Below are 24253 nucleotides of genomic sequence, written 5' to 3' on the forward strand. Positions count from 1 at the left end.
CCTTCCTGTACTCAGTTTTCCCCGGGGTGACTCTAAGGTGACTTTGCGTCCAAATGCAGCCTTCGCTCCAAAAGTCATGGCTATGTCCTACAGGTCCTTTACATGCCCTGTGTCTGGTGCGAGTTTTACACATGTACATTGAACCGGAATATCCGGTTATGTGACCATTTTTTGTCTGTTTTGCTAATCCAGCACGCGGCAGGATACTCTCTAAACAGCGTGCGTCTCTCCCACTGGAGTATGGAAGCGATCTCCCTGGCATATACCAGCGAGGGGCAAGGGGTACCTAATGACGTACGTACGCACCCACTCCACCAGGGGATTGGCAGCGTCTTGGGTGTTGTTTAAATAGGAGATATTTGTGCTCCTAAATGGGTTTTATCACGGCTGGGACAGGGGGAAGTCACTAGGCAGCTCACCGTGTGGTCACGGCTGGGACAGGGAGAAGTCACTAGGCAGCTCACCGTGTGGTCACGGCTGGGACAGGAAGAAGTCACTAGGCAGCTCACCGTGTGGTCACGGCTGGGACAGGGGGAAGTCACTAGGCAGTGCACCGTGTGATCACGGCTGGGACAGGGGGAAGTCACTAGGCAGCTCACCGTGTGGTCACGGCTGGGACTTGGGGAAGTCACTAGGCAGCGCACCGTGTGCTCAATTCCCAGACTGCAGCATCCGGCAGGGTCAAGTCTGGGTGGTCTGCCATGGGCCGTTTCATTTAGTATCCTTTTTAGGTTGGCATAGGGCGTGACTATATTTCCCATGGTATGTTTTACCGAAGTTGACGTAAAGTTATGACTATAACTGCTGTTCCCTGAAGGAGGGAAACAAAGTGAAACATCTGTTTGGCCCCGTGCTACCCGTTCCTGGGCTGGGTGAAGAGCGGCTTGAAATGGAAGGAATCCGAGCCTCGCGCTTATCACCTGTGGAAGGTGGGGCTTCCAGCGAGGCGCGGATATCATTGGCCTTGTCAGGCGTGATTGTAGATCCTTCGACTGAAGTCGCTGGAGTGTGACTCCCCGTAGTATGTTGTATTTCCCTCCTTCAGAGAACAGTAGTTACATTTTTAACCATTCCTTACTAAGAGTGCATCCCAAATGGTACCCTGTTCTCTGTATACATCACTAAAACTTGAGTGTGACAAAACTGCACAGATGCCTTTTTATTTTCCACCTTTTTCCCCCACTTATTCATTATTTATTGTCCCTAGCACAAGGTGCACCTTTAATGATCATGCTGTTTAAGCAGCTTCATATTCGACACCTGTCAGGTGGATGGATTATCTTGGCAAAAGAGAAATGCTCACAATCAGGGATGTGAACACATTTTTACACAATTTGAGAGGAATAAGCGTTTTTGCTGATGGAAAATTGCTGGTACTTTTTTTTATTTCAGCTCATGAAACATTGGACCAACACTTTACATGTTGTTTTATATTTTAGTTTAGTTTAATAGAAATAAGAGGTCCAAGAATGTATCTCTGTAGAACACCACACTAATACATTATTGTAATCTATTGTAATCCAGGGGCGGCTAAGGTGGTCTGGTTAAAGTAGTGCACTATTTTGTGAATACTGTGCCATTTGCTGATGTACGATAATTTTGTATTTCTTAAACCATTCTATTAATCTAATGGGATGTCCAGGTGCTGCTGGGGTGTCTCCAGGCCTCGGCCCCCAATCCCTTCTTCTTCAGTCAGGCTCTAGAGCTGCTTCATGAGTTCATCCAGCATCGGGGCCTGGAACTGTTTGAGGCCACCGTTCTGAGACTAGAAGGGCTGGGCCGCGCCCGGGACTCTGAGGTTTGATTTGATCGATTTATTTACCTGATCAATGGGGGGCTAACTTCCCAGACACAGATTAAGTCTAGTCTTGGACTAAAAATAAATTTTCCACTGAGCTTGCATTTTAGTCCAGCACTTGGCTTAATTTGTGTCTGGTGAATTTGGCTTGCAGAGTTGAGTACAACAATACACACATAATTAAAAACACAAAGTCCAAAGAGTAATTTCCGTTTTGTTCCAACTCAGGTGGGGGGTGAGGCAGCAGATCGTCTGAAAGGACTGATCTCTGGGTTCCTAAAGATCATCAGCGCCGTGAAGACCGCTAAGTCAGAGCAACTGCACCAGTCCGTCTGCGCCCGCCGTCGCCACCGCCGCTGTGAATACTCTCACTTCCTGCATCATCACCGCGACCTCTCTGGACTCCCAGTCTCTGCTTTCAAACAGGCCGCCCGCCGCAACCCCTTCGAAGAGACAGAGTCCGAGGGGAAGGACGGGGTGGATGACGTGGTGCGTTACCCAGAGAGGTGCTGTTGCTTGGCAGCCTGCGCCCACCAGTGTCTCCGTCTGCTCCAGCGGCTGTCCTCCAGTGGGCCAGCGGTGCTCCAGGTCCTAGCTGGCGTCCAGGCTGTGGGGATCTGCTGCTGCATGGACCCTCGCTCTGTAGTCGGCCCTCTCCTCCATGCCTTCCAGGCTCCAGGGCTCCGCTCCTACCAGTCTCACATCCTCTCTGTCCTCTCCCGGCTGATCCTCGATCAGTTAGGTGGAGGACAGCCTTCTGAGAAAGCTAAGCTAGCCTCCTGTAACATCTGTACTCTGGACAGCAGTCAGCTGCCGGGCCTGGAGGAGACGCTCCAGCAGGGGGAGGTTGGAGTGTCATCCCCCACTTTGAGCTACCGTTCCCATGGTATCCTCCCCAGCGGAGGGGGAGCAGAGGATATGCTGTGGAAGTGGGAGGCCCTGGAGGCGTACCAGGGGCTGGTATTCGGGGAGGACCAGGCACTCAGCCAACAGGTCGCGGGACACATGTGTCACCTGATGTTGAGAGGGAACGCTGTGGTCCAATGGCAGCTCTACACGCACATCTTCAACCCTGTACTGCAGAGGGGGGTGGACCTAGTGCATCACGCCCAACAACTGGGTGTGTCTGCAGCGTGTAGCCAGGTGTGCTCCTACCACATCCAGTGTCTACCTGTAGAGGTGCTACTGGTCTACCTGCAGACACTACCAACCCTGCTCAAGTCCAGGTGAGGACAATGCTGTCTTTACCTTCTTTACTACTGTCTTTTGGCTTCTTCTGTCTTGTCCCCTCCTCCAGTCTGACAGTTTTCTGTCTACTCCGCTTTCCATCCCTTTTCTGCCCCTTCTCCTCCCATTCCTCTCTTCTGCCCCTTCTCCTCCTATCCCTCTCTTCTGCCCCCTCCTTCCTTTCCTCTCTTCTGTCCTCTTCTCCTCCCATCTGTCGTGTCTTTGGCATCATTAAAACGGAAGACATGTTTATCAAATAACTGTAATTATTATTACGCGATTAAACTCATTAATCGTGTAACTCTAATTAACTAGGAGTTTGGGGCACCAAGGAAAATATTCAGATTAAAGTTATAATTTTCCTAATATAACTTTCAGATATTATAATATCTGATCTATGAGTCCTCTGATTAATGATGTGTTATTTACCTCGTCAGTCTCATTCCAAATGTCGTAAATTGTTGGTTATCTGCATGAACCCAGTCTTCACTATGAGTCATCCATACATCAATTGTCTTAAAATAATTTATTTACTAATCGAAGTAATTCACAGAAATGCATAACAAACAGTAGATATGGTTACAAAGAAATGATAGGGGAATGTGCCCTAGTGGGCTAAACCGGCATGGTGGCTTGTTAGACAAAAGGGGAGGGGGGGTCAGCGGAGAAGACACTACAGAGTTGATAAATATTAACAATTGAAATGCTAAACCTTTGCACATGAACGCTCACTCATTCGGGAACAATTGCAATCAATATATATATTTACTCTCAGTGTGTCGTCGGGATCTTTGTTGGAGAGTTTGGTTCTGTTGGAGAGGTTGTCCTCGCGTTCTCTCTCTCTCTCCCTCGGTTAGAATGGATATTTCAAAGTGACATTCATTAACCTCTCTAGGGGAGGTGGGACGAAATCGTCCCACACTATTCAACAGCCAGTGAAAAATCAGAGCGCCAAATTTAAAACCACAAAATGTCATAATTCAAAGTTCTCAAACATAGGACTATTTTACACCATTTTATAGATACACTTCTCCTGAATCGAACCACGTTGTCCGATTTCCAAAAGGCTTTACAGCGAAAGCAAAACATTAGATTATGTTAGGAGAGTACATAGACACAAATAATCACACAGCCATTTTCCAAGCAAGCATATATGTCACATAAACCCAAACCACAGCTAAATGCAGCACTAACCTTTGATCTTCACCAGATGACACTCCTAGGACATTAAGTTATACAATACATGCATGTTTTGTTCAATCAAGTTCATATTTATATCAAAAAACAGCTTTTTACATTAGCATGTGATGTTCAGAACTAGCATACCCACCGAAAACTTCTGGTGAATTTACTAAATTACTCATGATAAACGTTGACAAAATGCATAACAATTATTTTAAGAATTATAGATACAGAACTCCTTTATGCAATCGCTATGTCCGATTTTAAAATAGCTTTTGGGCGAAAGCACATTTTGCAATATTCTGAGTACATAGCTTGGCCGTCACGGCTAGCTATTTTGACATCCGCCAACTTCGGGGTCACCTAAACTCAGAATTACTATTAGAAAAATTGGAATACCTTTGCTGTTCTTCGTCAGAATTCACTCCCAGGACTTCTACTTCAACAACAAATGTGGTTTGGTTCCAAATAATCCATAGTTATATCCAAATACCTCCGTTTTGTTTGTGCGTTCAGGTCACTATCCGAAGGGTAACGCGCAAGCGCATTTCGTGACAAAAAAGTTCAAAATATTCCATTACCGTACTTAGAAGCATGTCAAACGCTGTTTTAAAATATTTTTTTATGCTACTTTTCTCGTAAAATAGCGATAATATTCCAACCGGGCAACGTTGTATTCATTCAAAGACTGAAAGAAAAAAAATGGAGAAGTCTCCTGAACGCGCATCTCCAGTCTCACTGTCCCCAGGCTGACCACTTACAAACTCTGCTGCTGTACTTTGCCCAGAGACAGCAGACACCCCATTCCACTTTCTGGTGGCTTTAGAGAGCCAATGGAAGCCTTAGAAAGTGTCACGTTACAGCACAGATGCTGTAATGTTGATAGAGATGCAACAGAAGGACAACAAATTGTGAGACAGGGCACTTCCTGCATGGAATCTTCTCAGGTTTTGGCCTGCCATATGAGTTCTGTTATACTCACAGACACCATTCAAACAGTTTTAGAAACTTTAGAGTGTTTTGTATCCAAATCTACTAATTATATGGATATTCTAGTTTCTGGGCAGGAGTAGTAACCAGATTAAATCGGGTATGTTTTTTATCCGGCTGGGAAAATACTGCCCCCTATACCACAACAGGTTAATGTCGTTATAGGACGGATGTTTCGTCGGTCTTCGCGTTCAATGATACCGAATTCCTAGCTGCAGACTAGTAATTAATATCAAAGACTTGTTATTTTTCTGTCGTTATCAATAGTCTAAGAGTTTAACCACGTGGTATGGTTAGAGTTCAGAACGAGGAATGCATGGTCAAACCTTGGCCCTCTCGTTCTCGAGGTAAGCTGGTCTGGTGATGGAAAATCTGGGTGGGGGTTATATTCGGAACACAGAAAAGGCTGTCTCATGACGCCAGGTCCTGTCTGTGTCCATGGGGATGTGCCAAGGACTTAGTTAAGACTCCAAAGGGAATCTGAGTTTCCTTCACTAAACAGTCCAAAACCACAGCACACAACTTCACAAACCGTTCCATCCCTATTCATTCATTCTATACAACCATTAGATGTAAGTCTCACAACTGAGGCTATTATATAAACAGAGCCATGTGGCCGTATTGTCTCTCATGAGTTTCACAAAATTGTACCAAACGGACCAGTTCGTAGCTGGATTCTTCACCGATCTTTTATACCTTCTCCAGAACATAAATGTCGTTCGTTTCTCCAGTCATGTGAGGTGGAAGAACTCCTTTGTCTCTCTTTGAAAACACCCTGTCTTTATACTGTGGCCATGAGGCGGGACATTTTCTTAGGAATTTACGACCGCTCAAACAGGGCAACATCATGACACATCCCTCTCTTCTGCCCCCTTCTCCTCCCATCCCTCTCTTCTGCCCCCTTCTCCTCCCATTCCTCTTTTCTGTCCCCTTCTCCTCCCATCCCTCTCTTCTGCCCCCTTCTCCTCCCATCCCTCTCTTCTGCCCCCTTCTCCTCCCATCCCTCTCTTCTGCCCCCTTCTCCTTCCATCCCTCTCTTCTGTCCCCTTCTCCTCCCATTCCTTCTGGCTGTGTCTGTAAATGTTCCTAGCCGTCAAATCCTTCCTTTTGTCCTAAATTCCTTACAAAGGTCATTGGAGGATTTGACGGCTAACAGATAGGAAGAGGCGAAGCGAGAGAGTCGACTCCAGTGAAAATCTGTCTTGGCAGATTTATCAGACTAGGCCTTAACCAGATCAATTGAAGAGTGGTATTGGGGTGGTCAATGAAACCGTGTGGAATTTGGTCAACATAATGCTGAGTAATACTGCTTAGCTTGTTACGAGTGTATTGATAGTTTTTGTACGAGATCGTTGGTTAGAATGTTCCCACCTGATCTCGTCTTCTCCCACCTGCCTTTCGCCTTTGTGGACATGTATTTTCATTGTTAGAGTGGTCAGTTGACCATCTTGTCAATATAATGAATCATTTTCCCGGGTTGTAACGTTTTCAGACCAAGCAAGGTTCTAACCGTGCCATCTCAGTACCGGCTCTGTGCCGGCTCTGTGCCGGCTCAGTACCGGCTCAGTACCGGCTCCGTGCCGTCTCAGTGCCGGCTCCGTGCCGTCTCAGTGCCGTCTCCGTGCCGTCTCAGTGCCGGCTCCGTGCCGTCACAGTGCCGGCTCCGTGCCGTCTCAGTGCCAGCTCAGTACCGGCTCAGTACCATCTCAGTACCAGACCCAATAATCCACTCTGACAGTGTTTGTCAGCAGATCTATTTATCTGTGAGTCATTGCTAATTGAGAGTATGTGGTAGAGTGATAGGATAGTAGGTAGTAGTGCGATAGTGATAGTAGTTAGTAGTATGATAGTGATAGTAGGTAGTAGTGGGATAGAGATAGTAGGTAGTAGTGGGATAGAGATAGTAGGTAGTAGTGGGATAGGATAGTAGGTAGTAGTGGGATAGGATAGTAGGGAGTAGTGTGATAGAGATAGTAGGTAGTAGTGTGATAGAGATAGTATAGTAGGGAGTAGTGGGATAGTGATAGGATAGTAGGGAGTAGTGTGATAGAGATAGTAGGTAATAGTGTGATAGAGAGAGGATAGTAGGTAGCAGTGTGATAGAGATAGTAGGGAGTAGTGGGATAGATATAGTAGGGAGTAGTGGGATAGATATAGTAGGGAGTAGTGGGATAGATATAGTAGGTAGTAGTGGGATAGAGGTAGTGGGATAGAGATAGTAGGTAGTAGTGGGATAGAGATAGTAGGTAGTAGTGGGATAGAGATAGTAGGTAGTAGTGGGATAGAGATAGTAGGTAGTAGTGGGATAGTAGGTAGTAGTGGGATAGAGATAGTAGGTAGTAGTGGGATAGAGATAGTAGGTAGTAGTGGGATAGAGATAGTAGGTAGTAGTGGGATAGAGATAGTAGGTAGTAGTGGGATAGAGATAGTAGGTAGTAGTGGGATAGAGATAGGATAGTAGGAAGTAGTGTGATAGTGATAGGATAGTAGGTAGTAGTGGGATAGTGATAGGATAGTAGGAAGTAGTGTGATAGTGATAGGATAGTAGGTAGTAGTGTGAGAGGATAGTAGGTAGTAGTGTGATAGTGATAGGATAGTAGGTAGTAGTGTGAGAGGATAGTAGGTAGTAGTGTGATAGTGATAGGATAGTAGGTAGTAGTGTGAGAGGATAGTTGGTAGTAGTGTGATAGTTACTTTTTTTAATACTCCCTCCCTCCCTCCCTCCATTCCTTTCTGCCTCCCTCCCTCCATTCCTTTCTGCCTCCCTCCCACCAATCCTTTCTGCCTCCCTCCCTCCATTCCTTTCTGCCTCCCTCCCTCCATTCCTTTCTGCCTGCCTCCCTCCCTCCCTCCTTTCTCCCTCCATTCCTTTCTGCCTCCCTCTCTCCATTCCTTTCTGCCTCCCTCCCTCCATTCCTTTCTTCCTCCCTCCATTCCTTTCTGCCTCCCTCCTTTCTCCCTCCCTCCATTCCTTTCTTCCTCCCACCCTCCCTCCTTTCTTCCTCCCTCCATTCCTTTCTTCCTCCCTCCATTCCTTTCTGCCTCCCTCCTTTCTCCCTCCCTCCATTCCTTTCTGCCTCCCACCCTCCCTCCTTTCTCCCTCCCGCCATTCCTTTCTGCCTCCCTGCCTCCCTCCCTCCTTTCTCCCTCCCTCCATTCCTTTCTGCCTCCCTCCCTCTCTCCATTCCTTTCTTCCTCTCTCCATTCCTTTCTTTACTCTCTCCATTCCTTTCTTCCTCTCTCCATTCCTTTCTTCCTCTCTCCATTCCTTTCTTTACTCTCTCCATTCCTTTCTTCCTCTCTCCATTCCTTTCTTCCTCTCTCCATTCCTTTCTTCCTCCCTCCATTCCTTTCTGCCTCCCTCTATTCCTTTCTGCCTCCCTCTATTCCTTTCTCCCTCCCTCCATTCCTTTCTTCCTCCCTCCATTCCTTTCTTCCTCCCTCCATTCCTTTCTTCCTCCCTCCATTCCTTTCTTCCTCCCTCCATTCCTTTCTTCCTCCCTCCATTCCTTTCTGCCTCCCTCCCTCCTTTCTCCCTCCCTCCCTCCATTCCTTCTTCCTCTCACCCTCCTTTCTCCCTCCCTCCATTCCTTTCTGCCTGCCTCTCTCCCTCCATTCCTTTCTGCCTCCCTCCCTCCCTCCCTCCCTCCCTCCCTCCCTCCCTCCCTCCCTCCCTCCCTCCCTCCCTCCCTCCCTCCCTCCCTCCCTCCCTCCCTCCCTCCCTCCCTCCCTCCCTCCCTCCCTCCCTCCCTCCCTCCCTCCCTCCCTCCCTCCCTCCCTCCCTCCCTCCATTCCTTTCTGCCTCCCTCCTTTCTCCCTCCCTCCATTCCTTTCTGCCTCCCTCCTTTCTCCCTCCCTCCATTCCTTTCTGCCTCCCTCCCTCTCTCCATTCCTTTCTTCCTCTCTCCATTCCTTTCTTCCTCTCTCCATTCCTTTCTTCCTCTCTCCATTCCTTTCTTCCTCTCTCCATTCCTTTCTTCCTCTCTCCATTCCTTTCTTCCTCTCTCCATTCCTTTCTTCCTCTCTCCATTCCTTTCTTCCTCCCTCCATTCCTTTCTGCCTCCCTCCCTCTCTCCCTCCATTCTTTTCTGCCTCCCTCCATTCCTTTCTCCCTCCCTCCATTCCTTTCTGCCTCTCTCCCTCCATTCCTTCCTCCCTCCATTCATTTCTGCCTCCTCCATTCCTTTCTCCCTCCCTCCATTCCTTTCTGCCTCCCTCCCTCCATTCCTTTCTTCCTCCCTCCATTCCTTTCTGCCTCCCTCCCTCCTTTCTCCCTCGCTCCATTCCTTTCAGCCTCCCTCCCTCCATTCCTTCTTCCCTCCCTCCCTCCCTCCCTCCCTCCCTCCCTCCCTCCCTCCCTCCCTCCCTCCCTCCCTCCCTCCCTCCCTCCCTCCCTCCCTCCCTCCCTCCCTCCCTCCCTCCCTCCCTCCCTCCCTCCCTCCCCTCCCTCTCTCCCTCCATTCCTTTCTGCCTCCCTCCCTCCTTTCTCCCTCCATTCCTTTCTGCCCCCTCCATTCCTTTCTCCCTCCATTCCTTTCTGCCTCCCTCCCTCCTTTCTCCCTCCATTCCTTTCTGCCTCCCTCCCTCCTGTCTCCCTCCATTCCCTCCTGTCTCCCTCCCTCCATTCCTTTCTCCCTCCATTCCTTTCTCCCTCCATTCCTTTCTCCCTCCATTCCTTTCACCCTCCCTCTTTCCCTTCCACCCCTCCCACCCACTTTCCCTTCCATCCCTCCCTCCCTCCACGTGAAGCTTTCCATTAAAGATCGTACTTTTTGGAGAAATGTCCTCTGGTCTGATGAAACAAAAATAGAACTGTTTGGCCATAATGACCATCGTTATGTTTGGAGGAAAAAGGGGGACGCTTGCAAGCCGAAGAACACCATCCCAACCGTGAAGCACGGGGGTGGCAGGATCATGTTTTGGGGTGCTTTGCTGCAGGAGGGACTGGTGCACGTAGCAAAATAGATGGCATCATGAGGTAGGACAATGATGTGGATATATTGAAGCAACATCAAGACATCAGTCAGGAAGTTAAAGCTTGGTCGGAAATGGGTCTTCCAAATGGACAATGACCCCAAGCATACTTCCAAAGTTGTGGCAAAATGGCTTAAGGACAACGAAGTCAAGGTATTGAAGTGGCCATCACAAAGCCCTGACCTCAATCCTATAGAAAATGTATGGGCAGAACTGAAAAGGCGTGTGCGAGCAAGGAGGTCTACAAACCTGACTCAGTTACACCAGCTCTGTCAGGAGGAATGGGCCAAAATTCACCCAACTTATTGTAGGAAGCTTGTGGAAGGCTACCCGAAACCTTTGACCCAAGTTAAACAATTTAAAGGCAATGTTACCAAATACTAATTGAGTGTATGCAAACTTCTGACCCACTGGGAATGTGATGAAAGAAATAAAAGCTGAAATAAATCATTCTCTCTACTATTATTCTGACATTTCACATTCTTAAAATAAAGTGGTGAACCTAACTGACCTAAGACAAGGAATTTTTACTAGAATTAAATGTCAGGAATTGTGAAAAACTGAGTTTAAATGTATTTAGCTAAGGTGTATGTAAACTTCTGACTTCAACTGTATATTCTGAATACAGACTGATTGTAGAAGGCTCCTCTGGTCTGCAGCCAGACTTTAAATACAAACTGATTGTAGAAGGCTCCTCTGGTCTGCAGCCAGACTTTAAATACAGACTGATTTGTAGAAGGCTCCTCTGGTCTGCAGTCAGACTTTAAATACAGACTGATTTGTAGAAGGCTCCTCTGGTCTGCAGCCAGACTTTAAATACAGACTGATTTGTAGAAGGCTCCTCTGGTCTGCAGTCAGACTTTAAATACAGACTGATTTGTAGAAGGCTCCTCTGGTCTGCAGCCAGACTTTAAATACAGACTGATTTGTAGAAGGCTCCTCTGGTCTGCAGCCAGACTTTAAATACAGACTGATTGTAGAAGGCTCCTCTGGTCTGCAGTCAGACTTTAAATACAGACTGATTTGTAGAAGGCTCCTCTGGTCTGCAGCCAGACTTTAAATACAGACTGATTTGTAGAAGGCTCCTCTGGTCTGCAGTCAGACTTTAAATGGACCTTTTTCTTCTTCTTCCTTCTCTTCAGTTAAATATTAAAGCATTTGTGTTCCTCCTCCTCCCTGTCAGGGTGATCAGGGATCTGTTCCTGTCCTGTAACGGTCTGAACCAGGTGACTGAGCTCATCTACCTGGACCAGACCCGGGCCTGGGCCCTCAAGGTGTTTGAGATGTTAATACTTGGAGTGGAGTACCAGGTCCAGGAGCATGCCGAGGCCCAGGAGAGAGAAGCCACACTCGGCCTGGCTGAGGAGCTGGGGTCCCGTGGGGCTGGAAGTACCGCAGGTCCCATAGGAGAGGGGGGCCCGCAGAGCCTGTCTAAGTTTTACGAGTGTCTAAAAGAGGCACGCCCAAGGAGCCGGATTGGTCCAGGGGCAGGAAAGGGGAGGGGCCGGGGAGAGACCCATCTGAACACCATCAACCTCTTCCTGTGTGTGGCGTTCCTCTGCGTCAGCAAGGAGGCCGACTCGGACCGTGACTCGGTAAATGACTCGGAGGATACGTCAGGGTACGACAGTACGGCTTCAGAGCCTCTGGGTGGGAGGCTCCCCTGCCTGTCACCTGACAGCGTGGCTCTGCCCTCCAAGGAACAGGTATTGTGTTTTTAACTTAGCATTATTTTTATTGATAGCACAATGTCCAGTTTAATGTGTTAATGTTAGGGCTGTCAAACAATTAAAATTATTATTTGAGTTAATGGCATTAGTTAATCGCAATTTACATTTTTGAATTAGCTCAAAGTTGGTCCTAAAGAAAGATTTTTCCATTTAAAAAGCACAAAGTTAAGTTACAGGCTTTTATTGTAAGAGACGGAAACACAAAATGATCTACACTACCGTTCAAAAGTTTTAGAACACCTATATATTTCAGATTCTTCAAAGTAGCCACCCTTTGCCTTGATGACAGCTTTGCACACTCTTGGCATTCTCTCAACCAGCTTCATGAGGTAGTCACCTGGAATAAATCTCGCTCTCTCTCTCTACGGTATTGATTACTGCATTGTTGGGCGAGAGCAAGAAAGGTATTTCACTGTACTAGTGCACGTGACTGTAAAACTTGAAAAACATCCTCTCACACACACACAATCATACACACACACACACACACACACACACACACACACACACACACACACACACACACACACACACACACACAATCATACACACACACAATCATACACACCCCAGTCTTGCATATGCAGCCTGCCTTTGTAGCATCTCTTTGAGAAGCCTATTCCTGTTCAGTTCGTCCTGTGCCATCTAAATGTGTGCATATCCTAGTCAGTGGTCAAGTTATCAGGTTGCTAGCGAGCTAGACAACGACAAGAATTGGGGATGTGAGTAGTTTAAAGTGGCCCGCAACAAGCGCACCAATCCGGGGCAGAAAGAACCCACAGTGCCTTTAGACAGTATTCACACCCCTGGACTTATTCCACATTTTGTTGTGTTACAGCCTAAAATTGATAACATTGAGATTTTTTGGTCACTGGCTTCACACAAATACCCCATTATGTCAAAGTGGAATTATGTTTTTCAATTTCTTTTTTACAAATTAATTAAAAATGAAAAACTGAAGAGACTTGAGTCAATAAGTATTCAACACCTTTGTTATGGCAAGTTCAGGAGTAAAAAAAAAAAACATGCTTAGCAAGTCTGATAATAAGTTGCATGGACTCACTCTGAAGGGTGCCTATTGGTAGATGGGTGGAAAAAAAGAAAGCACATATTGAATATCCCTTTGAGCATGGTGAAGTTATTAATTACACTTTGGATGGTGTATCAATACACCCAGTCACTACAAAGATACAGGTGTCCTTCCTAACTCAGTTGCCGGAGAGGAAGGAAACCACTCAGGGATTTCACCATGAGGCCAATGGTGACTTTAAAACAGTTACAGAGTTGAATGGCTGTGATAGAACACTGAGGATGGATCAACAACATTGTAGTTACTCCACAATACTAACCTAAATGACAGAGTGAAAAGAAGGAAGAACGTACAGAATACAAATATTCCAAAATATGCTTCCTGTTTGCAACAAGACACTAAAGTAAAACTGCAGAAAATGTGACAAAGACATTTACTTATGTCCGGAATACAAAGTATTATGTTTGAGGTAAATCCAATACATCACATTACTGAGTACCACTCTCCATATTTTCAAGCATAGTGGTGGCTGCATCATGTTATGGGTATGCTTGTAATCTCTAAAGACCGGGAAGTTTTTAGGATAAAAAAGAAACTGAATGGAGCTAAGCACAGGCAAAGTCCTAGAGGAAAACCTGGTTCAGTCTGCTTTTCACCAGACACTGGGAGATTAATTCACCTTTCAGAAAGGCAATAACCTAAAACACAAGGCCAAATATACACTGGAGTTGCTTACAAAGAAGGCAGTAAATGTTCCCGAGTGGCAGAGTTACAGTTTTGACTTAAATAGACTTGAAAATCTATGGTAAGACCTGAAAAGGGTTGTCTAGCCAATGATCAACAACCAATTTGAAAAGAGCTTGAAGATGTGGCACGGAAGGTATGGAACTCTCTCAGAGCCATACCCAAAAAGACTCACAGCTAAAATCACTGGAGAAAGTCAAGGGGTTGTGAATACTTTCTGAAGGCCCTGTAGCTCCAGTAATATTGGGCTTTGACTACAGCCACACAGTCTAAAGGCCTGAGCGTTGACTGCAGCAGTGTTGTTCTGTTCGTAAAATTGTCAGTGCCGAACGTGCGCTTTAAAGGTTCCAGTGAAGAAATGGAGACGCATTAACAGTGTCAAAGCATTTTATACTGATGACCATGTCACGCGTTAACTTTGACAGCCCTAATTAATATCAAGTATTTAAGTGTATACTATACATATAGTTTACATTTGTATATTTTTTTGTCATTTACCAGAGGGATTATATATATTTAAAAAAAAAGAACTAATCTATTAAATAATAAATGTAATCTTTGAACTTGAACAGGTGCGACGTGCTGCTGACGTGTGGTCGGTGTGTCGCTGGATCTACCTGGCGAGTCCCGTGTTCCAGAGACAGTTCTACCGGCTTGGGGGACTAGATGTCTGTTCCCGCCTCATGACCATGCTCATCCAAAAACTCACGAAGAAGAGTGATGGGAAGGACAAGACTCAACCTGACTCCCCTGCCACTGCCCCATCACCGACCTCTATACCAACCCCAGTTCAGACAGGTTTCATTGATTTTATTTGACAATAAAAAATTAGAAAATACAAATACACAATACATGCATTTTGGAACTGGTCAGGGATGCCACCAAGTCAAGGACGTATTTCCATTGAGGTCCCTTAAAGTGGTGCACTACATTACATCAGCCTTTCTTAGACTTTTAGCCAGGGGGCACCAGCCGTGTTAGTGGTGGGTTGCGGCCGTGTTAGCGGCCGGGGGGGGGGTCACCGGCCATGTTAGCGGGGGCGTCGCGATGTCAGGGTAAAGAAATAAATACACATATACAGTACCAGTCAAAAGTTTAGAACACCTACTCGTTCAAGGATTTTTCTTTATTTTACTATTTTCTACATTGTATAATAATAGTGAAAACATCCAAACAATGAAATAACACATATGAAATCATGTAGTAACCAAAAAAGTGTTAAACAAATCAAAATATATTTTATATTTGAGATTCTTCAAAGTAGCCACCCTATGCCTTGTTGACAGCTTTGCACACTCTTGGCATTCTCTCAACCAGCTTCACCTGGAATGCTTTTCCAACAGTCTTGAAGGAGTTCCCACATATGCTGAGCACTTGTTGGCTGCTTTTCCTTCACTCTGCTGTCCAACTCACCCCAAACCATCTCAGTTGGGTTGAGGTTGGGTGATTGTGGAGGCCAGGTCATCTGATGCAGCACTCCATCACTCTCCTTCTTGGTCAAACAGCCCTTACACAGCCTGGAGGTGTGTTGGGTCATTGTCCTGTTAAAAAACTAATGATAGTCCCACTAAGCACAAACCAGATGGGATGGCATATCACTGCAGAATGCTGTGGTAACCATGCTGGTTAAATGTGCCTTAAATTCTAAGTAAAGTTTTGATATCGTCAATATTATTCTAGAATGTAGAAAATAGTAAAAAATAACGAAAAACCCTTGAATGAGTAGGTGTGTCCAAACTTTTGACTGGTACTGTATATGTATAAAAAAATATAAAAAAAAAGTGGAACTCAGTCAGCGTCTCAATGTACTGTTGAGTCAAAATAGGAGAATACACCAGTTGCAATTTAAAAATAAAAGCTGTTTTTCCCTCTTATTTCAGTCGCTGACTGTCACTCAATTAGCCATGTCAGATAACAATTTTGGGATTGGTAAATTAGTCTAGCTAGCTATCGTAACATGTAGTGATCATGGCCGAATACCGACAGGGAACGGGGGGCCCTGACCTCCGGGGGGGCCCCATTGATTTTGTTAGTCACTCTCACTCAGATATCATGTTAACATAGTATAAGCATGGCTTTATGTGTAGAATTTCAGGAAATTATCTTTAAAACTACAAAGATTTCTCTCCACCCCATGGCAAAATGTTGTAGAGTTGCAGGAAATTAACTTGAAAACTCTTTGCCGTCAAGAGGCAGAGAGAAATATTAATCCAACCAAATCTCGTTTAGGACCCCCAATAGGAAGCATGGTTTCATGAGCTTGGGTCCCAGGAAAACACAGAATTTATAATTTGGGTCCGGGGCTGAAAACATTTAAGAACTCCTGCATTACATAGATACAGACATGAGAAGTGTTCTATGGTTCAGTCTTTAGACAGCTTTTGACATTGTTTTTAAAAGGTTCAACCACCACCACCTTGGGAGTGGAGGATCCAGGCCAGCACCCAGCTGAAGCTGTGAGCCCAGGCCAGGGTGGGCAGGGAGAGGGTAAGGGGACCCAGAAGGATCCTTCCAGGAGGCTGGAGGACGAGTGGCCTCTACAGAGCATCAGAATGCTGGAGGCCCTGCTTGCTATCTGCCTGCACAGCGCTAACTCAGGCCTGCAGAGGATCGAACCTGAGCTTTCATTCCAGGTACCTAGACCTAGTACCATTCCGGGTACCAAAGTGACTACTTTTGACGAGGGTCATATCAAGGGAATAAGGTTCTATAGGGCCCTGGTTGAAAGTAGTGCACTATCAAGGGAATAGGGTTCCATTTGGAATGCAGCCCCATATCAATCTGCCCCATATGAACAGATCCTTCTGTTTATCTGTTCTTTTAGGTTTAGATTTGTTTGGAAGGTCATCAAGTAAGAATTTCACTTTACCGTTGTATACCTGTTGTATGCATGTGGCGAATGAACTTTGAAATATGAAACTAGATAGGTAGATGGATAGACAGGCGGACGGATGGATGGATAGATAAATCTCTTTTGATTCAAGCTAAACTATCTATCTTTCCTCTGCAGCTCCAGTCAGTGGAAGATACCCTGTTAGAGGTCAGGGATCAGCTGTCCCGCTCTGGGGTCGTGAACTCTGATCTGGCTGTGCCCCTGTTTGACTTCCTGCTCCGTGTGGCCCTGGCCGAGGTCTGCTCCAGTCCCGAACCCCAGGAGGACAAGGCTGAAAGGGTGAGTTTTGTCTGGGGAGAGGGGAGCAAGGGCTCTGTGTGGGGTGGAGGGGGACTAACTAATTAACTAACTAGTGGAGGGGGACTAGTGGTCAGGCTAGGGAGGGGGACTAGTGGTCAGGCTAGGGAGGGGGACTAGTGGTCAGGCTAGGGAGGGGGACTCGTGGTCAGGCTAGGGAGGAGGACTAGTGGTCAGGCTAGGGAGAGGGACTGGTGGCACTAATGAATGAATTCCTGGAGGTGTAAACATACAGAAAGAAGTGTCCTCTGTCCTCTTCCACACATTTACAGGGTTGGATCGCAAAATAAATGTTTAAAGTGATAAAAACTAATTAAGTTAGTTGTGTAATACATTTTCTAGTTAAAGGATAAGTAGCATATTGTTTTTCAATGTGTGCATGCTTTTGTCCTCTGACAATGATTCAGATATCAAAACTCTTCCGCAGTAGTGAACACTTGTGCTTTCGCGCTAAAAAGGAGGCTATCGAGGAGGAGAGGACTGTCTTCTGTTTGCCTTCTAACGAACTGACACCTCAGCTCAGTGTCGAGTCTCATAGCAAAGGGTCTGAATGCTTATTTCAATACTTTTTTTTTGTTTTTTCATGACCAGCTCAGAAACCAGATTGCGTAGCGGAGAAGGTACGTTGAGATTCGAAATGGTTGGTAATCTGTTTGTTAACTTGGTTTCGAAGACCTTAGAAAGACAGGGTAGGATAGATATAGGTCTGTAGCAGTTTGGGTCTAGAGTGTCATCCCCTTTGAAGAGGGGATAACCGAGGCAGCTTTCCAATCTTTGGGAATCTCAGACGATACAAAAGTGAGGTTGAACAGGCTAGTAATAGGGGTTGCAACAATTTCGGCAGATCATTATAGAAAGAGAGGATCCAGATTGTCTAGCCCGGCTGATTTGTAGGGGTCAAGATTTTGCAGCTCTTTCAGAACATCAGCTATCTGGATTTGGGCGAAGGAGAGGTGGGGGAGGTTTGGGCGAGTTGCTGTGGGGAGCGCATGGCTGGAATTCAAAATTATAATGCTTCTCTTTCATAATTTGGTCAGTTATACTTGGATGTGTAATGTCAGCATTTGTTGCTGGCATAAAATAATAATACACACAAAATAATTATTAAAGTAGTTGGCAATATCAGTGGGTTTTGTGATGAAGGAGCTGAGTTTGCCTTTTTTCCCAAATTGTATTTAAGGTGGTCCAAAGCTTTTGACAGTCATTCTTTATATCTTTTATCTTTATTTCATACTATATTAAACTCTAACTGCTTTAAAGTCACCGTTGGTCTCATGGTGAAATCCCGGAGCAGTTTCCTTCCTCTCTGCCAACTGAGTTAGGAAGGACGCCTGTGTATTTTGTTAGTGACTGGGTGTATTGATGCACCATCCAAAGTGTAATGAATAACTTCAAAATGATCAGAGGACTATTCAATGTCAGATTTAAAAAAATAAAAATGTACCCAATAGGTAACCTTGTTTGCGAGGCATTGTAAAACCTCCCTCCCTGGTCTTTGTGGTTGAATCTGTGTTTGAGATTCACTGCCCGACTGAGGGACCTTACAGATAATTGTTTGTGTGGGGTACAGAGATGAGGTTGTCGTTAAGAAACACTATTATTGCACACAGTGAGTCCATGCAGCTTATGTGACTTGTTTAGCAAAATTTGACTCTTGAACTTATTTAGGCTTGTCGTAACGAAGGGGTTGAATACTTATTGTCTCAAGACATTTTAGATTTTTTGATTTGTTTTAGCAGTTCGATTTGTAGTTAGTCATGAAATGTATTTGGAAGTAACTATCACAGTGAATTTATCCAGAAGTTAAAGTCAACACTATATTGGTTTCTGATGCAGCTGGAATCATTTAGTCAGTTGTAAAAAAACAATATGATACAAAACACCATTATCTACATATGTACAACAGCTAGCAATAACTATAGCACAATGCAGTGGTGAGTATACTAGGCCTGCTATAGGATACTACATCATCAGTCTAACTGAGTGTTCCAGGCAGGTTCCAGAAATTTCTTCAACTGGGGAACCTCGTCTTGTGTTGGCTAATTGCAGCTTGTTTAGCAAGTTTTTGGCAGGAAAGTTGTTTGAGTCTGGTCTTTTCTGCACTCCACAACGTGGAGCCTCTCTGAAGTGGTGGGTTCTGGGCTCGTACACTTTCTTCATCACCCAGTGCTTTGACCAGAAGGTTTGTTTGTACTGCAAGTATCCTGAAAAAACAAGGAGACTGATCATGTCAAACGGGGAGACTGATCATGTCAAACGGGGAGACTGATCATGTCAAACGGGGAGACTGATCATGTCAAACGGGGAGACTGATGAGGATATGTAACCGTACAATAAACCGTGTTCACCATGTTCATCAGTAAACAGTGAAGGCTACAGTAGACTGGTATGTGTTTAGTTCATCAGTAAACAGTGAAGGCTACAGTAGACTGGTATGTGTTGTGTTCATCAGTAAACAGTGAAGGCTACAGTAGACTGGTATGTGTTTAGTTCATCAGTAAACAGTGAAGGCTACAGTAGACTGGTATGTGTTGTGTTCATCAGTAAACAGTGAAGGCTACAGTAGACTGGTATGTGTTTAGTTCATCAGTAAACAGTGAAGGCTACAGTAGACTGGTATGTGTTGTGTTCATCAGTAAACAGTGAAGGCTTCAGTAGACTGGTATGTGTTTAGTTCATCAGTAAACAGTGAAGGCTACAGTAGACTGGTATGTGTTGTGTTCATCAGTAAACAGTGAAGGCTTCAGTAGACTGGTATGTGTTTAGTTCATCAGTAAACAGTGAAGGCTACAGTAGACTGGTATGTGTTGTGTTCATCAGTAAACAGTGAAGGCTACAGTAGACTGGTATGTGTTGTGTTCATCAGTGAAGGCTTCAGTAGACTGGTATGTGTTTAGTTCATCAGTAAACAGTGAAGGCTACAGTAGACTGGTATGTGTGTTGTGTTCCAGGCAGACTCAATAATGGGACATTTTGATATTTCTCCACGGGTGTTATCACATCAACTGGATCTACCACCACCGGGGCGGTATTACGTCCTGAAATCGTTATGAATTCTGGATTTTGTGGTTTGCATACTAACGCTGAGATAAAGCAACACTCATATTTGCGTGTAGTAAGAAAATGTTAGATTTTTATGACACGTGTTAATAACATTAATGGACATGTATGTGACCGACCTCCTTGTTTCGGTCTTATGTGGGTGCTACATAAGATAGCTAGCTAAACAATGAACCGGCATAATCCCAATTCATACTACTACCAATACAAACATTGTCATAGCTGTAGTATGAATCTGCAGGTAGCTAATGCTAACAGACTAGGGTCAACGTTAGCTAGTTAACATTAGGCTATAACTAGCAATGCTAGCTAAAGTTTGCTAGCTAACTAACAGTACGCTTTAACTTGCAATAAAAACGACTTTCTGACAAAATTAGGAACTTATCTGTGAAATGTAGCTAGACTCTTACCCATATACATGGATGAACACTTCACGGCAGACTGGAACCATGTAACTCTGTTTTGTTTGTAGCTACATCTTGTTTGGCCTACGTTGTCAAGTCACTCCGGTTCACACTGACCGTGGTGTGTGCAGAAAGTAGCCCATCACTTTTTCCTACTGATCTGTCGATAGCGCCTGCTACATTCAGGGCATCAAATCAAATTAAATGTTATTAGTCACATGCGCTGAATACAACAGGTGTAGACCTCACAGTGAAATGCTTAATACTACAGGTGTAGACCTCACAGTTAAATGCTGAATACAACAGGTGTAGGTAGACCTTACAGTGAAATGCTGAATACAATAGGTGTAGGTAGACCTTACAGTGAAATGCTGAATACAATAGGTGTAGGTAGACCTTACAGTGAAATGCTGAATACAACGGGTGTAGTCGGCCTTACAGTGAAATGCTGAATACAACGGGTGTAGTCGGCCTTACAGTGAAATGCTGAATACAACAGGTGTAGACCTCACAGTGAAATGCTGAATACAACAGGTGTAGTAGACCTTACAGTGAAATGCTGAATACAACAGGTGTAGGTAGACCTTACAGTGAAATGCTAAATACAACAGGTGTAGGTAGACCTTACAGTGAAATGCTGAATACAACAGGTGTAGTAGACCTTACAGTGAAATGCTGAATACAACAGGTGTAGGTAGACCTTACAGTGAAATGCTGAATACAACGGGTGTTGTCGGCCTTACAGTGAAATGCTGAATACAACAGGTGTAGGTAGACCGTACAGTGAAATGCTGAATACAATAGGTGTAGGTAGACCTTACAGTGAAATGCTGAATACAATAGGTGTAGGTAGACCTTACAGTGAAATGCTGAATACAACGGGTGTAGTCGGCCTTACAGTGAAATGCTGAATACAACGGGTGTAGTCGGCCTTACAGTGAAATGCTGAATACAACAGGTGTAGACCTCACAGTGAAATGCTGAATACAACAGGTGTAGTAGACCTTACAGTGAAATGCTGAATACAACAGGTGTAGGTAGACCTTACAGTGAAATGCTGAATACAATAGGTGTAGGTAGACCTTACAGTGAAATGCTGAATACAACGGGTGTAGTCGGCCTTACAGTGAAATGCTGAATACAACGGGTGTAGTCGGCCTTACAGTGAAATGCTGAATACAACAGGTGTAGACCTCACAGTGAAATGCTGAATACAACAGGTGTAGTAGACCTTACAGTGAAATGCTGAATACAACAGGTGTAGGTAGACCTTACAGTGAAATGCTGAATACAACAGGTGTAGGTAGACCTTACAGTGAAATGCTGAATACAACAGGTGTAGTAGACCTTACAGTGAAATGCTGAATACAACAGGTGTAGGTAGACCTTACAGTGAAATGCTGAATACAACGGGTGTTGTCGGCCTTACAGTGAAATGCTGAATACAACAGGTGTAGGTAGACCGTACAGTGAAATGCTGAATACAACAGGTGTAGTAAACCTTACAGTGAAATGCTGAATACAACAGGTGTAGGTAGACCTTACAGTGAAATGCTGAATACAACAGGTGTAGTAGACCTTACAGTGAAATGCTGAATACAGCAGGTGTAGTAGACCTCACAGTGAAATGCTAAATACAACAGGTGTAGGTAGACCTTACAGTGAAATGCTGAATACAACAGGTGTAGGTAGACCTTACAGTGAAATGCTGAATACAACAGGTGTAGGTAGACCTTACAGTGAAATGCTGAATACAGCAGGTGTAGGTAGACCTTACAGTGAAATGCTGAATGCAGCAGGTGTAGGTAGACCTTACAGTGAAATGCTGAATACAGCAGGTGTAGTAGACCTCACAGTGAAATGCTGAATACAACAGGTGTAGTAGACCTTACAGTGAAATGCTGAATACAACAGGTGTAGACCTCACAGTGAAATGCTGAATACAACAGGTGTAGGTAGACCTTACAGTGAGATTTACACGGGTATCAAAACGCCAAGGCGGTTTAAGCACAAAACACAGACCTTATTTGAAGTAGATCAATACATTCTCTATGGAAGACATGTACGGTAAAATAACGAAGGAACCGCTTTCAAGTTCAGCCGCAAGTTATTACAGGAATTATGACGCGTCGACTATTTCTCTCTAAACCATATATCTTTGACTATTACGAGCCTGCTGCTGCCTACCACCGCTCAGTCAGACTGCTCTATCAAATATCAAATCATAGACTTAACTATAATATAAAATGTAAATGTAATAATACAATAAACCTTAGGTCATTAATATGGTCAAATCCGAAAACTATCATCTCGAAAACATTATTCTTTCAGTGACATACGGAACCGTTCCGTATTTTATCTAACGGGTGGCATCCATAAGTCTAAATATTCCTGTTACATCGCACAACCTACAATGTTATTTCATAGTTCCGTAAAATTCTGGCAAATTAGTTCGCAACGAGCCAGATTCTGTATACCCTGATTCTGCGTGCAACGAACGCAAGAGAACTGACACAATTTCACCTGGTTAATATTGCCTGCTAACCTGGATTTCTTTTAGCTAAATATGCAGGTTTAAAAATATATACTTCTGTGTATTGATTTTAAGAAAGGCATTGATGTTTATGGTTAGGTACAGTCGTGCAACGATTGTGCTTTTTTTCGCAAATGCGCTTTTGTTAAATCATCCCCGTTTGGCGAAGTCTGCTGTCTTTGTTAGGAAGAAATAGTCTTCACATTTCGCAACAAGCCAGGCGGCCCAAACTGCTGCATATACCCTGACTCTGTTTGCAAGAGAAGTGACATATTTTCCCTAGTTAAAAGAAATTAATGTTAGCAGGCAATATTAACTAAATATGCAGGTTTAAAAATATATACTTGTGTATTGATTTTAAGAAAGACATTGATGTTTATGGTTAGGTACACGTCGGAGCAAAGACAGTCCTTTTTCGCGAATGCGCACCACATCGATTAAATGCAAAGCAGGACAGGCTAGATAAACAAACTAGTAATATCATCAGCCATGTGTAGTTAACTAGTGTTTATGATTGATTGTTTTTTTTTATAAGATAAGTTTAATGCTAGCTAGCAACTTACCTTGGCAACGTAAAGCAGGTGGTTAGAGCGTTGGGCTAGTTAACGTAAGATTGCATCCCCAAGCTGACATGGTAAAAATCTGTCGTTCTGCCCCTGAACAAGGCATTTAACCCACCGTTCCTAGGCCGTCATTGAAAATAAGAATGTGTTCTTAACTGACTTGCCTAGTTAAATCTAGGTTTTAAAAAAAAAAAAAAAACGGCAAATCGGTGCCCAAAAATACCGATTACCGATTGTTATGAAAACTTGAAATCGGCCCTAATTAATCGGTCGACCTCTACTACATTGCCTCCCGACTGGTGCAGTGCCGGGTTTGGCCGGCAGGGATGTCCTTGTCCCATCGGGCACTAGCTACTCCTGTGGCGGGCTAGGTGCAGTGCACGCTGACACGGTCACCAGGTGTACGGTGTTTCCTCCTACACATTGGTGCAGCTGGCTTCCGGGTTAAGTGGGCCATTGTGTCAAGAAGCAGTGCGGCTAGGTTAGGTCGTGTTTCGGAGGACGCATGGCTCTCGACCTTAACCTCTCCCGAGTCCGTACGGGAGTTGCAGCGATGAGACAAGACTGTAACTACCAATTAGATACCACGAAATTGGGGAGAAAAAGGGTTTTAAAAAAAAAAGAACTATGCTACGTGGCTGACCAATCCAAACTCATCTCCTGGCATGTCCAACCCACTCATTATCTCAGCCAATCATGCGCGAAGGTTCCTGACTTTTTCCGCGGCTTAATCAACTAGGCTCATAATTTAACAATGTTATTTGTATTTATGGATGGAATACAAGTTTGTTATTAAGGGACATGAACCTTCACATGTTTCAGAAGGCA

The 24253-nt window shown here is 44.7% G+C and overlaps 1 protein-coding gene across 3 annotated transcripts in view; it reads left to right on the plus strand.

The window, feature by feature from the left end:
* Positions 1 to 24253, plus strand: part of lyst (lysosomal trafficking regulator) — a 215517-nt gene that overhangs the window by 56845 nt on the left and 134419 nt on the right. For all 3 annotated transcript variants that reach the window (XM_045702248.2, XM_045702249.2, XM_045702250.2), the window contains 6 exons: positions 1643 to 1798; positions 2027 to 3024; positions 11355 to 11877; positions 14248 to 14473; positions 16076 to 16308; positions 16686 to 16847. In XM_045702248.2, coding sequence (XP_045558204.1) covers positions 1643 to 1798; positions 2027 to 3024; positions 11355 to 11877; positions 14248 to 14473; positions 16076 to 16308; positions 16686 to 16847 — 2298 coding nt within the window. The remainder of the gene's footprint in view (positions 1 to 1642; positions 1799 to 2026; positions 3025 to 11354; positions 11878 to 14247; positions 14474 to 16075; positions 16309 to 16685; positions 16848 to 24253) is intronic.

The sequence above is a fragment of the Salmo salar genome, chromosome 19 (genome assembly GCF_965601325.2).
Source record: "Salmo salar chromosome 19, fSalSal1, whole genome shotgun sequence".
NCBI classification, from domain to species: domain Eukaryota; kingdom Metazoa; phylum Chordata; class Actinopteri; order Salmoniformes; family Salmonidae; genus Salmo; species Salmo salar.